The 16,182-nt window shown below is 44.3% G+C and overlaps 1 protein-coding gene across 2 annotated transcripts; it reads right to left on the minus strand.

The window, feature by feature from the left end:
* Nucleotides 1-1,057: 1,057 nt before the first annotated feature.
* LOC117588315 (runt-related transcription factor 3) lies at nucleotides 1,058-15,525 on the minus strand. Of its 2 annotated transcripts, none has more exons than XM_034279508.1 (5): nucleotides 14,713-15,525; nucleotides 8,432-8,545; nucleotides 6,622-6,738; nucleotides 2,327-2,524; nucleotides 1,058-2,206 (listed from the first exon to the last, which is right to left on the minus strand). In XM_034279508.1, the coding sequence occupies exons 1-5, from the start codon at nucleotides 15,245-15,247 to the stop codon at nucleotides 1,227-1,229; spliced, it is 1,944 nt and encodes a 647-aa protein (XP_034135399.1). In that variant the 5' UTR covers nucleotides 15,248-15,525; the 3' UTR covers nucleotides 1,058-1,226. The 2 variants fall into 2 exon arrangements, with proteins under 2 accessions (XP_034135399.1, XP_034135398.1); XM_034279507.1 differs by having other exon boundaries at nucleotides 6,622-6,723; nucleotides 14,713-15,299.
* Between the last annotated feature and the right edge of the window lie 657 nt (nucleotides 15,526-16,182).

Consider the following 16,182-nt stretch of genomic DNA (forward strand, 5'->3'; position numbering starts at 1 on the left):
ATTACAATTAAAGTTCTCAAGTGTCGTAGATTGTTGTGGGTTTTTGGTGTGTGGTTTGCTAAGTAGTATACAGATATCGTGATACATATTGATATAGCACATACTCGTATTCGTATTCGTATTCGTATATATGTATAGGATTATATTTATAGTTAAGCTTAGATTGCACATGTTTATACACATTTAAAGTACACGCATATCGAAGCACATGAAATGAACAGTAAACAAATTCACGAACATTGGATTACGGCTTAGGAACTCAGACATACATCGGCTCTACAATCCCCCTCTGACCCACCCAAAGCGAAGCCCATAGACACCCATTCTACCCATTCCAAAAACACAAGCCCCAACCCCAATCCCATTCCCACATTAGCTTTTCCTACCCCAGACATCATTCATATTTTACAGAAACGAGGACCAAATAGTAACTCAACGAAGGGCTGGCTTTACAATGTTGTTTTTACCTCTAGTTTAAAGTTGCTAAATATTTATCTGGTATTATCTGTATTCTTCTTGGTATTCGCACCTATTCTTTTTGGTATATTTTCCTTATCGTTTCTATGACTAATTTAATGGCTCGGGAATACCACGGGCCTGACAAAAAAAAAAACATTTAAAAAAAACACACACATTACAGACCCAAGTGCTGCATATGTTTTTACGATTTCTCTTACTTTGGGTTTTCTTATTTTTTCGTAGTTAAAAATGTTAAAGGAAAATATTCCGGCTAAGGGACTCCTTTTGGAGAATTACATTGGCGTATACGAAACATTTTCCCTAGCTCTTCGTATCCTTCAATTTGCTAAGTGGTTCTTCCTCTCTTTCGTTTTCTTTTTGTGTGTGTTCTTTGGTTTTATTTAACTATAATACGAGTATTCTAGAGATCTATGGAGAACTCCAACAAATTCTACTAAAAGTTGATCATTTTCATTATTTATAATTATATAGTTGCATGTGTGTGTGTGTGTGTGTGTGTGTGTGTGTGTGTGTGCGAGTGTGTGTAAGTGTGTGAGTTAAAAAAAAACATTATGTACAGCAAGATTGCATCGTGTTCCACACATATGTACTCGTATGTACATTCAGAAGCCGCCGAGGCAGCCATTACCCAGACCATACCCATACCCATACCCGTATCCGTACCCATACCCCTGCTCCTCGTGCTGCGTCTCCGCTGCGCGCCCCTCGCACTATAGAACCGCAGAGCCGCACCACAGAACCTGACCTCAATATGGCCTCCACACGCTGCCCCCATTGTCAGTGGGATTGTGGTGGCCGCGATGGGCAGCTAAGGCGGCCACCTGACGATTGCTGTTACCGTCCTCGATATTCCTCACCGACGCCCCACAGTTGCCGATCAGCGTGAGGTCGCCCGGATGAGTTACCCCACCGCCGGCCATGATGTTGTGCTGCTGGCGCACACCCACATTGCTGATGTGATCCATCACACTCTGGAGCTCCCCGTGCACCGAGGAGTTGGGCGAGGCGTGGGCCGGCAGCGTGTGTGAGTGGAAGCCGTGGGCCGACTGATTGGCCGCCGTGTACAGCTGCGAGTAGAGGAGGCTGGCGGGCAGGACCGGGTACAGCGATCCATTGCATCCGGCCGCGGCTGCTGCAGCGCTGCCATGGCCACCACCCACTCCGGCACCGCCGCCGTAGGCCGATGCCGAGGCATGCTGCGCCTGGTTAACGATGCCCGGGAAATTCTGATTGGCGCCGAGCATGGCTCCTGGGTTGCCCACGCCCACTGCTGCGGCGGCACCCGCTGAGGCGGCACTGCCGGCGCCCGCTCCAGCCGCTGCACCGCCATTGGCCGCCCCTCCGTTGGCCGTGCCGCCGCCGGTGCCGCTGCCCAGATTGGGGGTGTTCGTCGAGAGCAGATCCTCCTGAACCGGCGACTCGGCCTGGGAGCTGTCACTCAGGCTGCGCGGCCCGTTCTGGCTGGAGTGGACGTTGTAGTCGTTGCTGGCATTGGTGTGGTAGCGCGGCACCAGAATCGAGTTGCCACCAGCACCCCCGCTGCCGGCTCCTCCAGCGCCAGTGCCCCCGGCGCCAGCACTGCCGGCACTCGCTCCATTCACAGTCGAGGAGATGGACGTTTGGCCGGTGGCGCCCAGGAGGCTGTGGTGCGTCATCTGGCCACTGGTGGAGCCGACGAGGCTGCTCAGATGCTGGTCCAGGTCACTGGCCGTCGAATCGGGCAGCACTAAAAAGGGAAATCAAAGTAAGGCAAATAGGAACATTAATCATTAATCAATATAAAGAAACCCTAATCAAGAAATCAGGCAAAGAGGGCACAGGACAAGAGTCATAAAATGCCACTTACTTGGCACACAGTCGCGATTGGTGGCGCCGCCAAAGTCCTGGTTGTTGCTCTGATCATTCGAGGAGCAGGTGAATCCCAGCGCTGGATTGTTGAACTGTGCCGACGTGGGTGTAGTGCAGGAGGAGAGTCCGCTGCTGGCCAAGTACGGGGAGTAGGCAGATGCTGCTGATCCATAGCCCCAATGCGTGTTGCTGGCACCTAAATCAAATTGGGAAACATCTTTGTGGTTAGTACTTACATCTATTTGTGGTGGGTACATGAATAAAGGAAAGCGAGCAAAGTAAAGCGAATTAAATATGTTTGCAGCTACTTCTGTTGGAAACCAAATTGATGCGGCCAAAAATTAACATTTTTAAACCCTGTCCACCAGCCCCGCCATCTATCCAAAATGTTACGCTCATGTGGGTCGCTAATTGGAGGTCTCTCCCGGCAACCACCATTACCCGACGTGGGCCCCCTGCCCACGTTACTCATTATGCGGGACCTTTTACCACCAATTTTGCTATTTTGTAGAGTTACGACAAAAAATTACAAGCAAATCAATTGAATGGTCCAGAGGCAGACCCTGCTTCCTGTCCCTCTCCGGCTCTTTTGACCCTCGGAGTATGTGCAGCAATTCGGGAGGATTTTCTATATATATTTATGTATATATGTATGTAGGCATAGAGGACATCGCACCGCACAAAACAGTGAGGAACAGAACACTGTGGGGCAGTGGGGGCTTAAACAGAAGCCAAAAGAGACAGCCAACGAGAGAGAGAGAGAGCGAGAGAGAGAGAGAGAATGTGTGTGTGTGTGTGTGAGAGGAGGGGGCTACGGAGAGAGTCAACATTTTGCGGGTCTCCGGGACCCATGCACAGATAATTAGGCTTAATTAATAGCCCATTCGGAAATTATTAATTAGTTTTTATAGGCGACGGGCGCATTTTCGTAGCCGGATATTGATTTTGTGGTGGCTTTATTAATGCTATTGGCTTAAATGTTTCTACCTCCATTAATTACGTGGCTTTTTGTGCACAGTTTTTCGTTGCTGTTGCTTTTACCGCTGTTGTGGGATGTGGACAACGCTTCACGGTAAATGTATCTCCACCTGCCAGTGTGTGCGGGTATCTATGGGAGTGCCTGTGTCTGTGAGGGGCAGTCCGGCCGCTTGTTTGTTGTCACACTGATTGACTTTATTTGAGCAAATTTTTTTTGGCTGTCTGAATTATTAACAAGAAAATGGCAATAGGCTCTCGGTGTCAGTTCGGTTCAGGTTTGTCATTAGAGAGGTACACATATTCGATGCCAAAGGTTCCATAGATCATAGATACAACTAAAGGCGTTCAATTCCAGGAATAAATATGTTGGAACACTTAAGAGTAATCTAAATTTCAACTATTTTCATTGATACTTCATTTAAAAGTCTCCTTCAGTCTTCCATCAAATGAGACCATTTATTTCCTATAGATTTCCCTTTGGTTTCTGTGCCTCTATATTCGCAACCTTTTAACCCTGCCAAGCCCCAGCACGAACATTTCTCGTTTGGGATTCCTGGAATTTTTTTTCGAAATTAATAAAATATATGCCAGTAATTAAGTCAAGCAGCGACTGTCAATAAAGTTTGTTAATAAATAATTCAGAATATTTTGCTTTTTGCATATTTACAATTAATTTATTGGTAATCAGTATCAACAGACGCTTTCAGTAATCATTATTTACTTGTGTTGTTATCCACACATTTGTATGTGCAGTACTGCATATAGGATATAAATATGTACATACATATACATATACATATACATATCACATTATATAATGGCTTCTGTAGGTATTATCTGTGTGTGGGCGCGTGTGTGGCTTGCCTTTTACCTCGGCCAAATGTCAGAATCCTGTAAATCGCGCAATTTGCATTTTGATTTGTACACTGGGCTAGACGGTAAAATATTGACAGACCCTGGGCTTGGGTGGCGGAGCTAACTGAATAGGCGGGGACCACCATGGGGGGAGGCTGAATTGGGGAATGTGATGTGGAAGACAAGCTCAGATTGGCAGGCAATTTGCGCATTGATTGAGTTGCATTTTATATATTTATGTGTAATTTTTATTTATTTTACTTGGCTTTTTTGCATTCACCGGAATGGTTTTGGTCAGCGGCGGTAATGAAAGATAAGTGGTCACAAGTAGTGTTGGTGAATTTGAGAGAAAACCAATTAAAGGCTGATAAAAGTGTAACGAGGGGAGCACCAGAAAAGAGCAGCACGAAATTTGTGAATTTTCAGAGCTTTAGCGAAGCGTTGGAAATGTAAGAACTATTCCAGAACCATTCAGAGGATTCTTTTCAAAATTCTTGTCCTTTCATATGGCTCATATATTGTGGGATATTTGATCATCAATTCACAATTTATTTCGCTGGACTAAAGTGTTTCCCTATGGTAGAGCTCTACATACGTGAGATTTCACAATTAATTTTCGTCCCCTTTTTTGTCTGTTTGATTTTAGCGATTTTTGCTTATGGCCTTTTTATACTTTAATATCATTAATGTGTTAATTTTATTATTTTCCCCATTTTTTTTAATAGCATCAAGCTCTAAAGAGGAAATAATTTTTGTCGTTTCTGATGGATTTTTTGTTGCTCTTGTTTTTGTTGTTGTTATTGTTGTGCCCGGAGCAAATAGTTTGCCCCGCAGGTGGGTGGGCAGATAAACAATGTCTAGTACGGTTTTGTTGCTGCTGTTGTTCTTGTTGTTGTAATGCAATTAATTGTCAATTTAAATTGAAACATCAAATTTAATATAAATGCATTTTAAAATGTACAATTAAAATTATTTCACCTACGCACCATAAACAACAGCAAAAGCAACGACCAAAAAATACCTGTCGCCCACAATATGAATTATTGATTTTATTTTAAATACTCTACCAATAGGGTAGAGGGGGCTTTGTAAGTGGGTGAGGGAATAAGTAAATGCATAAGTAATAGTTCGCTCTGCTAATTTGTTTTCACTCCTTAAATACAAAAATGTACAAAGAGCATAAACACATTTCCAGGGTATCTAAAACTTCGCCCAGTCGCAGCCATTTGCGTTCATTCATAGCTTAGGGTTTGTCCTGTCAGAATGGTTTATTTTTGGCTGGATAAATGCATTTAAATATATTTAACTGCTGCATAAAAAGTGGCTTGTAGTTTTTTTCCATTGAAATCATAATTTGTATGCGATGCTCTGATTTACGCACATAGATATATATGCGACACACACACACACACAGACAGACCCAAATAGACAGACAGTTTTTTTAGGCTTTGACTTTTTTCCATACGTGCTCTCGGCCCCCTCTTGACGGCACTTTCCTCTCAGCCGCTGTCAGTGTGTGTGTGTTTGTCTGTCGCAGTGTGTGATTGTGTTTGACCAACGTTTATTTGTTTGTATAGTAAACTTTTGGTTAAATAAAGTGGCCAACAGTTTAACAACAACTCATACACACCGACACACCCACTTATCCGGAATGAAAAAATCCTTTATGGCAAGGTGACCCACAATTTTACCACATTCAAATGGTTGCCCAGCGGCAACAGCACTACCGACAACAACAACAACAACACAAAAAGCAACAATATGAAAAGCCTCTGCCTTTTTTTTGTATGTACTTTTTAATTTGCCATGCTATTTTTACTCTTTAACACATGAGTCACACTTGTTCCTGCCGGTGTGTGGTTTGGGGGCGATTTTTTAGCAAACATTTATTGCCCACTTTTTGTGGCCATTTACTGAACGTCCACTGATAGCGTGACAAGAGACTGAAGCAACAAAAAAAAACAGCAACAACAGCTTAGTTTATATTTATGAAATCACAGAATTGAATATAACAAAACCCATCCAAGAAATGTTTCCTTTTTCTCTTAAATTATAAACATTTGAGACATTCTTTAGCAGCTGTGATACGAAACCCATTTTAAGCCTAGATATTTTTCATCAAAGAATTGTAATCAAATTTCATGTATTAAATCTTCATAGTGGAAATATATTGTTTTTGTTTATGAACCATTTTTGGTTGCTTATTTTGTTGGCGTGCAATGCAATGAATGGCTTGGCTGCCTAATCGGTTTTTTGTGTGATTTTGTGTGGTTGCATTTGTGGGTGTACCACATGTCCAAAACCGAAGCACCCAAGGCAGCACCTCGCACAAATTTAACTTTTACTTTTGTTGTCATGCGGCTAACGATTCAACAAAAAACAAAAATAATCAAAATCATTTGGCAAAAATGTAAGAAAAATCATAGAAATTGGAGAGAGATTTGTGATGGAAATACTTACTCTGACAGTTGCCAATGGGCGGCATACGGAAGCCGGATAGGGGATCCGTTGAGAAGTGGAATGGTCGCTGGCCGAAGGCAAAGTGGAACTGCTGTTGTTGTCCTAAAAGGGATAGCACTAAGTTTTTTTCAGTTTTAATTATCTGTCCTTAACTAAATGGTTTTGTTGCATTTGTCAGTGTCTCTTTGTATGTGTGTGTGGGCTTGTGTTTAATTCTGTTCAAGTGTAGTTGTGAGAGAGACTTAAGTGTCAAGCACTTGATGAATGGAAAACTGTAGCGTTTGATTCACTTAAGATGTAGAAAAGGTTATGGCAGGGCTCCTCCGAGACTTCAACCTACCTTTAACCCCTTTAAACCCCCCTGCGATTTAGCTAAACTATTGACAAAGGGCTTTCTGTGTATGTGTGAAATCAAAATGACAATGGCCCCCAAAAAACTTTGCCCCGGCAAAGTAGTAGCCCGGAGACATTTTCCACTACGACTCTCCTCCTTTGGTCCTTTGGTCTATTTGAGGTCCCTTCCGCCCATGAAACAGTTGCAGTTAGCTGGCAGATTGTATTCATTATAAAATAATAACCTTTTGTCTGGTGTTGTCTGCTGAAGAGGCAGCTTAAAACCCCCAACAAGCCATGTGTGCGAGTGTGTGTCCATGTCCATGGCTATGTATCTATGGATCTGCATCTGTGTGAATACCGCAGAAAACGGTCTCTCCCCGCACGCTCTCGCTCTGTCTCTCTCTCTTTATCTCTTTTGCAGTATAACCCGTCTGGCTCTGGGGCCATATAAATCATTTCATGGATCTGAATTTGTTGCTCTATTCGCATTCGGACCGAAACCAGATTACACAGACCAGCAAAACTTTTGTCCTCTGTCTGAGCCGAGGAGCGTGTTGATGGGCCCCCAAAACATATGCAAAGTAAAATATTTGCATCCTTATAAATATGTATGGCTACAATGCGATACTCTTATGTATATGTAAGTACATACCCAGAGAAAGAGGGAGAGAGCGGGAATGGGCTGGGATGGGATGAGTGTGATAGAGCTGTCTAATGAATATTCCTTAAAGAAAATGGCAATTTGCTGAGAGATGGAAAAGTGTGCAGTAAGGTATTAGGGACAGAAACTTTATCGGCAGCAGAGAAAGAGAAAGGTGCAGTCGGAAAAGTGAGTAAGTGATAGTAGCTAAGATATACGAGGCTTCAGAGTCAGAGATGAGCGAACGAGTTGTTCAAATTTTTCATTGCAGAGAATACGAATAAAGTTGGTACGTTGGGGCTTCAAAGAAGGTTCGAACATGCAACGGATCTGACTCATTACACAGCAACAATATTGCATAGAATCCCATTCAAATTGTATAGGAAACAGTTAAGAGATCCAAAGTCACTTCATTTTCATACCAACAATATGTCGGGGCACACGTTTCGATGTTTGCACCAAACAGAGTGTCATCTCTGGCCATGCTAAACCCTAATGAAATCTCTATCCATATGCAGGAGCTAAGACCTCAACTTGAGCCCCCAATTACTCCCAGTCTGTACTCTAAGCCTGCGTCTCAGTGTCTGTGTCTGTTTCTCTTTCTCAGTGTCTGTGTCCGTTTCTCTGCCCAAAAGAGTGTGTTGCCTGCTGCTACTGCTACTGCTGCTGCCGAAAGGACAATTTATCTATTTGGCAACTAATAAATTGTTATGCATTGTCCTGCAAATGAAATACAGTTATCTGCCCCAATGCAGGGGACTCGGAGTTGGAGTTGGAGTCGGAGTTGGAGAAGGAGCCTTGCCAGAACACTTGCCGAGCTCTTTGCATACTTACTTGTCTTGGAGCGGGGCTCGCGTGGCCCGTCGACAGTCACTTTGATGGCCTTGTTGTAGGTGGCTATATGCGGTGGATTCGTTGACACGGTGATGGTGAGCGTGAAGCTTTTCCCTGCAACAAATAAACAACAACACAATTGATGAGAAAAGAAAACAACGGCAAACAAATTTATGAGCTCTTTTCATGGTAGCTAATGGGCGTCTGACATGCAAATCAATAAAGCTATTTTCTTTGGTATTGTCACATCGTAAAAATGTTGCCCATAAAACTGTACATAATGTGTGTTGGTTGAATGTGCGTACAAGGAGGGATTCCAAAGGAATGGGTAGAAAGATGGAGAGTGAAAACTATGTATATAATTTATTGCGATTCGAGTTGGTATCTTTTCACATTCGATTGGCCTTTTCCCAATGAGAAGCGATCACACAAAGAAGATGTTTTTCGGGAGAATTGAATATTAATTGGAGCTCTAAAAATATAGTCTACGGCGGGTAACGAGGTTTCCCTTCAGAGTTCAGCTCCTATTCAATATTTTAAAAGCGAAATGCACTGCTGACAGAAGACGGCATAGAGGTACCAGTTGCACATTGCAAGGCGCCGCAAATGGAAGCCAGCTCTTGTGTGTATAAATGATACCTTAAATTCGAGTTTAATTTATGAGACAGCATATTATATAATCAACGAAATTGTATTTAAAATGTATTATTTGCATTGTCGTTGCATCTGATCTGCTTGAGACAGTTTGTTTTATTATTTTACCCCTGTCCCTAGCCCTTCACCTGTGACACGTACTGTGCGTACAGTGTTTAACCCCACAAATAAGTCTTTACCTCTACTGGATGCCCACTCACACTTTTCTTATGGCTTAAATAAAGAATTAATTACAATTTAAACTGATTTCAGTCTGTCGCCAAAAAAACCTATCCGCACTGCTGCCCCCTCCACATATGGTGGTACGTTCGTATGTTCTGCGAACAAAGTTTCCTTCTTTTGCCAAGATTTATTTCATTTGTGCCGCAGTTTTCTTTTAATTAACTTGCTTGCCTCCACATCTCTGGCACCCATTTTTTTGGAGACTGGCTGGGGCACGCCTTTTGTGTCATTGTCAAGTGTTGCCAGGCCCACGCGAAGAAGTCTTTTGCCACTTCTATGTCGGCCCAGCCAGATTCCGGGATTCAATTAAAAGCATTTTGGGCTCCTTGAGTTGCTGCTTCTGCCACTTCTCCCACTTGCTGTCTTGTCTATGACAACGCGAAGTAGATCAATGGGGTATGGCTGGGGAAAATCAGAGATATGTGGAGGAGTGGGGTTTGCTTTTTAAGTCGACAAACAAAGCGTAAATCATTTCGACACATAGAAATAAGCCGCCGACGCCCACACACGACTATATGTACTATATGTATATGTACAAAAATACATACAAATGTCTATATGTACGTGGGGTTTTTGAACAGACACAGGGGCAATGGGCTTACACATGTTCCCTGGCACACTCCACTGCGTCCGCCCCGAGACAATGGTCTGCCACGGTTTTGTTGATGTCTTGGGTGGGCCCGGGCCCACCTTCGACGTTCAAACTTAGTGCATAAAAAATGAACTTGGTGTCTTTTTCGGGGTCTCGAGGGGCGAACAGATGGTTGGTGAAATAAGAAAACACTTTTGTGTTTATTTGCCATCAAGTGGAGTTCATTGTTGCGCAATTGTTTGCCACTTTCGATGGGTTTTTTTCGAGTGGCATGGCAGGGAAACAGACATAACGGGAGTACGAAAATAATGCACTGATATAATCGATCATTTAAGAGCGAGGGGAAATCCCTTTCCCTTTCCAGAAACTAGATTTCCCGCTGTCTTTTGGTAACTGGAAAATTGGAACTCCTATAGGCTGTTTGCCCCTGCTTTATTTTGTATAATTGCAGTTCTGACAGCACGCTTTCTGCAGTTTAAGTCCACAAAATTATTTATATGTGCATGCATATGTATGTACATTTCACATAACGAAGCCTTTGACCCCTGACCCAATTTCAATGTTGCCTAATCATGCAACATGTACCACCGCCAAAAACACATTCATCTTAATCCCGACCACCGACAACCGACGACTCCTCCTGCCAGCTCTGCACAGAGACACGACTCCGACAAATAGAAACATCAACACTTGAGTAGCAAAACACTTCCGTTTGTTGCGACATTTAAAATCAAATCCCGTTGACAAATAACTCGAAATCCCTGCTTGGCAAATCCTTGGCAATTTGTCGAGGCACAGGCGTCATAAATCAATTTGGGGGTAATGAAAGCACACACACACACACGTGTCGCTGGTTGGGGTTGTCTTTCGTAGAGGGATGCTGGCAGGATATATGTATATAGCCATTCATATGCATATATGCATACGGGGTAGGCTCTGGCGTAAGACAAGAACACACACGCACCCACACCCACACCCACGCACACATCTGTCAATACTTGTGGCCGTGTCACAAATCACCAAGAAACAACAACAACGAACCCCAAAAGACATACCCCAACCGGATTCCATTGATGCCGAAATCTGATTCTGTTGCTTTTACCCCACATAATCGGTGTCGGGCCTACGATATTCAATTTACAGATTATTTGCAATTAAAATTGCTGCTCCATATTTCCCCCGAAAACCAAAGTTTTGCACAAATATTTGTTCAGGTTGGCAAATAAATGTATCTATGATGATTTTGAGACAGAAAACTACCATCGTTTGAGTGTTCAAACATACCTACAACATGGTACATAATACCTCTGATAATACCCAGCAAAAATTCCATTAAGTTGCTTTAGCTTCACCAGAATCCAAACCAGGGAATTGCTTAGCCAAGCAGCGGGTATCCTACAGTCGAGACTGCACTGGACTGCAATCTCTTGTTGTTTCGCTTCACTTAAGCCCAAACACTAAGCCCTTAAAAGCTTTCTAAGTCAGCCAACAAGTCGGTCCAACACAAAAAGAAAATCATGTTGCGGCTTCTTTGGTTTTCATCTTTTATGTTTTTCTTTTGGTTTTTCCTTTTTTTTATTTGTTTGCCTGTTGATTTTCTTTTTGTGTTTACCTCTACATGTAGTAAAGGTATTCAGATGATTGACTGATTGATTGAAGATGTGGGCAGCGGTCTAAGAGAAAGCAGTGTTCGGGGATAATGTGGTGCGTATTGAATCAGTTATTGTTCGAATACTTTACATTGCTCAAGAAGTGGATCCTCAAAGCTATCGATATGTTACCCTCGGATCTATATGATGTCTTCTTGGGTTTGGGTTGAATTCTAAAGCTCTATTTTATGATGTGGAAACAGTTTTCTTATTTATTTGACTATCTTTTTCGTGTGATTAATTTGCCATTATCTCACAACGCCATCCAGTCCCATACAATCCTTTTGTAGGACCAAACCCCAAGCCAGAGCCCATCAACCCATAATAACTCTAAATTGCACCATTGTCTGCCTGTTGCTTTTTCCGCCAGTCCCAAGAAAATGCCTCCCCTCCGAATCTGCCTCGCACAATTACCAACTTTTAGCACGAGAACAAAATGCTGAGCAAAAAAAAAACAACAAAAAAGGAAAAAGAAATCGAGTCGAGGAAGACAGAACAGAAAAAGGAAAGCCAACGGAAAATTGTGCACAATTTGCCATGACTCCCCGCCCATGACCCTGCTCTGGGCCCCTTGGCTGAGTTAAGACAGGCGTGTCCTTTTCACAGGATAAGGTGTCAGTGGCTGGCAAAAGTTTCCTTTTTTTTCGCAGCTGCTTTGTCGTGCTGTCGGCCCTCTTCCTTTGCCTTTTTAACGCCTCGACTTTTGCTAGGCATTTATCTTTGGGTGGATTCTTCTTGTTGTTGGAATTGGGTCTCCCACATTGTCTTTTGTCCCCATGTTCGGGTAGCAAATCTGTTTGTCTTAGGGGGCGGGACGGGGGGTGGGCTTCTCGAGTCCTCGGAGTTCTTGGCTCAGTTCATTTTGCGGCTGTTTTGGGGCCGTCTTAAATGGCTTAAGAACTGTGTAAATAAAAACCTCAAACGAAGGCACAGCATTGTGGAGGGGAAATGGGGGGCTGGGTGGGTTAACTTCTGCCCTCGATTAGGCGGAAATGTTTTTTCATTGGATTTCCTCTGCTTCGCTTATGTTTTGCTGAGTAATTTATTGACGCACAGGAAAACAAAAAAAGGAGGTGTGGGTCGTAACAGGCGGCAACTGGCACCGAAAGGCCAGGCCAACACGTAGAGCCATCAACGCCCCTACACACCCCGACCATTTCCACCCCACCAATCAAATTTACCATCATCATCGTCGTTGTGGCGGTGCGGGTGTGGGTGTGGGTGTGGGTGTGTGCGTGCATGTGCATGGCACTTTGCTAATTAAAAGTGTAGCCTAACGCAGGGCGCCGAGCCCCCAAATAAATCGATGGCCGGGTAATTAAATTGCATGACAGACCCAGCCCCGAACCCCCGCACCACGCAGCCGACAGTCCGTAGCCGGCAGCCTGCAGCAGGCATCCGACCGGCGGTCTAGCTAATGTACTGTTGCACTATGCATTTGTTATTGTAATTAGACAGAAGCAGCAAACAGCAGCAGCAACAACAGCAGCAAACAGAAGACCAAACAAAATGGCGTCCCTAGTCGCGTCAAATCGCGTAAATCACTCAAGCGCATAATGGCGGCAGACTAGAGCTGAAGATTCGATTGAAATTATGCCCAGGATCTGAGGACATGATGAGTGGACAAACAGCGGGGCGGGGAGTACGAAGAGGTTGATGCAAGATGATGAATATATGGTCGGACTCGTGGCCCTGGACATCAAAGCCGTGCTCTATGTCCTGCCTAAATGAATGGGAAATTTACAATTAAAACGCCTCAATGCGAAAGAAGGACATTGGGAGGACATTGTACGCTGCGATCCAAGAGAAAAACGGACAGTGCGAAGATGAAATGAAAAATGGTGAAGAGTTGGGGGAACTGTGGCCGAACGAAAGACACAAAACAGGAGAGAGGGCAAACTGATGGACAGAAAGCTCACCAAGAGAGAGAAGGAGAGTGACTGACAGACGTGGACACATTTGGCATTTGGCATTGGCCCGAATGATGACAATGAATGAATCGCAGACGTACCCTGCGCTCCACTAAAACCGATTGTCCGCCCTCTAATCCCCTGCACCGAACGCCTCCCTGACATACTCTCGGGTTGAGGCTTTGGTTTTTGCGGTTCTACCGCAGCGGATGCGTAAGGCATCATCACCCATCGCCCCACCATTTCTTGACCTCCTGGAATGGCCAACGAAATTGGTCCTAGCCCCCAGACTCCAATAAAAGCTCTGCATTGGCTTGCTGATTGTTTAAGTGATTAATGAAAACCACAAAAAAGTGCAAATTGCTGGGAAAAATAAAAGAAAGAATTTCCGAAGAGTTTAACGAGAAGAATACCCTCAGAGCATATTTTATCACTTAATAAATGACACTTAAATGTCTATTTCATGCCTCTATCCGTTCTCTACACTTCCGACTTTCAGTTCATTTCAGTTCCGTGCCATTCTGACAGTTTATTAAACACTTTAAGACAAAGCACCCGAAAAAAAAACAAACAAAAATAGATAAAAGGGAGGGCAACAAAAATAAAATGGAGCAAAGGAATCCGCTTGTATTCTATGAATGGCAGCGATGGAGACCACTGATGAACTGCTGACAATTTGTGCAGCGCTTAACAAGCGGTTAAAAGGATACAAAAGGCTGTCGAGCACAAAAACCAAAAACTGACAACAGACAGAACGAACAAAATACAGAAAAAAAAAAAACAGCAACCAAGAAAATGAACCGAAAAAAAGATGACAGCAATGCAAAAAGTGCCCGGAATAATACAAAAGAGACGAGCACACAGCAGGGGGCCACAGAGGAACAGGAACAGGAGCCTGGCAAAAGTTTTGCCACTCGACGAACTCGTCGCGACTCTGGGCGATAATTGAACAAATTGTTTCGAGTGCAGTCAAGGGGTTGGGCTGCGGGCACGGACAGGGTAGCGTGGTCCTCAAGTGCTGACAAGGGCCAATAAGAGGCGCCACTTGGCGAAAAAACTTTTGAGTCCTTGCGTAAAGTGCAGAGATTAACTCTAGATGGGCGAAGCATACCGGGGACATGCCTCAGAGTTTAATGTAGCTAGAGGGGGATACGCTGCAGTGGTCACAACCTGCAGTTAGATTGGATAAGCTCAAACGATCCTAGCCAAAAATGATGTAGGGACACAGTTGTTAATTGGTCTCTCAGTACTAACCTCTGCCACTCCTGCCCACAAATCGGAGATCATTGAATTTGGCCACCTGGTTCTTCATCACCGCCGTACAGTTGCGCAGCTCGGCGCAGTAGTTCTCATCGTTGCCGGCCCGCACCGTGACCATGGTGCCGTCCATGATGTCGCCCAGCGACACCACCTTGAAGGCAACCGGCAGTGTCTTGTTGGAGCGCCAGTGCGGCGGCAGGACGGTGCAGACGAAGAGCGGACTGCTCGTGCGGATCAGCTCGCCGGGGTGTTCGGTGAGGAAGTCGCCGAGTGTGCGCTCGGCCAGGATGTCCGAGGTCATTTTGGTGTATGCCTCGTTCAATAATTGGGCGGGTGTTGGTGGTGTGTTTTGCTCCGTGTTGTTGTTGGTGTTGTTGGAGCCATTGGTGTTACTCGTGTTGTTGTTCGCCGTTGAGCTGTTGTTGTTGTTTGTTGCTGTGTTGTTATTGTTGTTGTTGGTTGTTGAATTGTTGTTGTTGTTGTTGGCATTGGATGCCGTCGAATTGCTGGTGGTTGTTGTAAGATGCATTTTGTAGTTGTTGTTGGTGTTGCTGTTGGTGTTGTTAAAATGATTGCTGTTGGTGTTGGTGTTGCTGTTGCTGTTATTAAAGTGATTGCTATAGTGTTCGTGTAACTGTTGCTGCTGCTGCTGCTGCTGCAAGTGGTGATGCTGATGCTGCTGCTGCTGCTGCTGCGGCTGTTCTGGATGTGGATGTGGATGTTGTTGCTGCTGCTCAAACTGCTCCAGTTGCCCCTGAGCGTGAGCCTGCACTTTTTTTAATCGCACAATTTTGTCTTCTGTTAATCGTACCGTTGGCTGGAATCAATACAAATTGCCTCTTTGGAAGTGTGTGGGTAGAGCTGTAAGCAAATAAACAAAGAGTGTAATTAGTGAAGAGCTGGATAGAAAACTGCAATTACAAATCCATCAAAAGTACAACAAAAATGTAAGATTCTCGCTGCTTAAACGGAGGATTCAGAGTCAAGATGGATGCCATTTCACTCAATGAAAACAACACAGTTAACTGAAATGACTGAGGCACTCAAAAGTTTTGTAGGCTGGTCTCCAAGTTGATTAGGTCATCAATCTGCCGATGCGAAATCCATCCTGGAGCAACTTCAATTTCAACTTGTCGCATGCCATAAAATGTTTGAGCCACACCCCGCACCCCACATTAATGTCTTTAAATCACAGTCCCCCAAAACGGCATATTACATGGTCTCCAAACCAGAGGCAGAGCCATGGCCAGTGGCCAGTGGCCAGTGCCCAGAGCCCCAACTGCAGCTCAATGCAGGCCAGGCATGCCCTGGGCACGGCAACCATAAACACAAATCAATTGTCAACCACTCGACGGGGACGGCTTCAGACGGCTCTCGGTTAGGAGCAGGACGTGGATAACGACGAGGATGAGCACGAGCACGAGCCACTTGGAAAGGGGAGCAGAGGTGTGTGTGTGTGCGCGC

This window comes from Drosophila guanche, unplaced genomic scaffold (genome assembly GCF_900245975.1).
Source record: "Drosophila guanche unplaced genomic scaffold, DGUA_6, whole genome shotgun sequence".
Lineage (NCBI taxonomy): Eukaryota > Metazoa > Arthropoda > Insecta > Diptera > Drosophilidae > Drosophila > Drosophila guanche.

Excerpts from the sequence above, each read along its gene's own strand:
- LOC117588315 (XM_034279508.1), bottom strand. The coding sequence starts at position 15,247 with ATGCATCTTACAACAACCACCAGCAATTCGACGGCATCCAATGCCAAC. Across the intron at positions 6,739-8,431 it reads CGAGCCCCGCTCCAAGACAA|TGCTATCCCTTTTAGGACAA; the intron begins GTAAGTATGCAA and ends AAAAAAACTTAG. Across the intron at positions 2,525-6,621 it reads GCCCATTGGCAACTGTCAGA|GTGCCAGCAACACGCATTGG; the intron begins GTAAGTATTTCC and ends AATTTGATTTAG.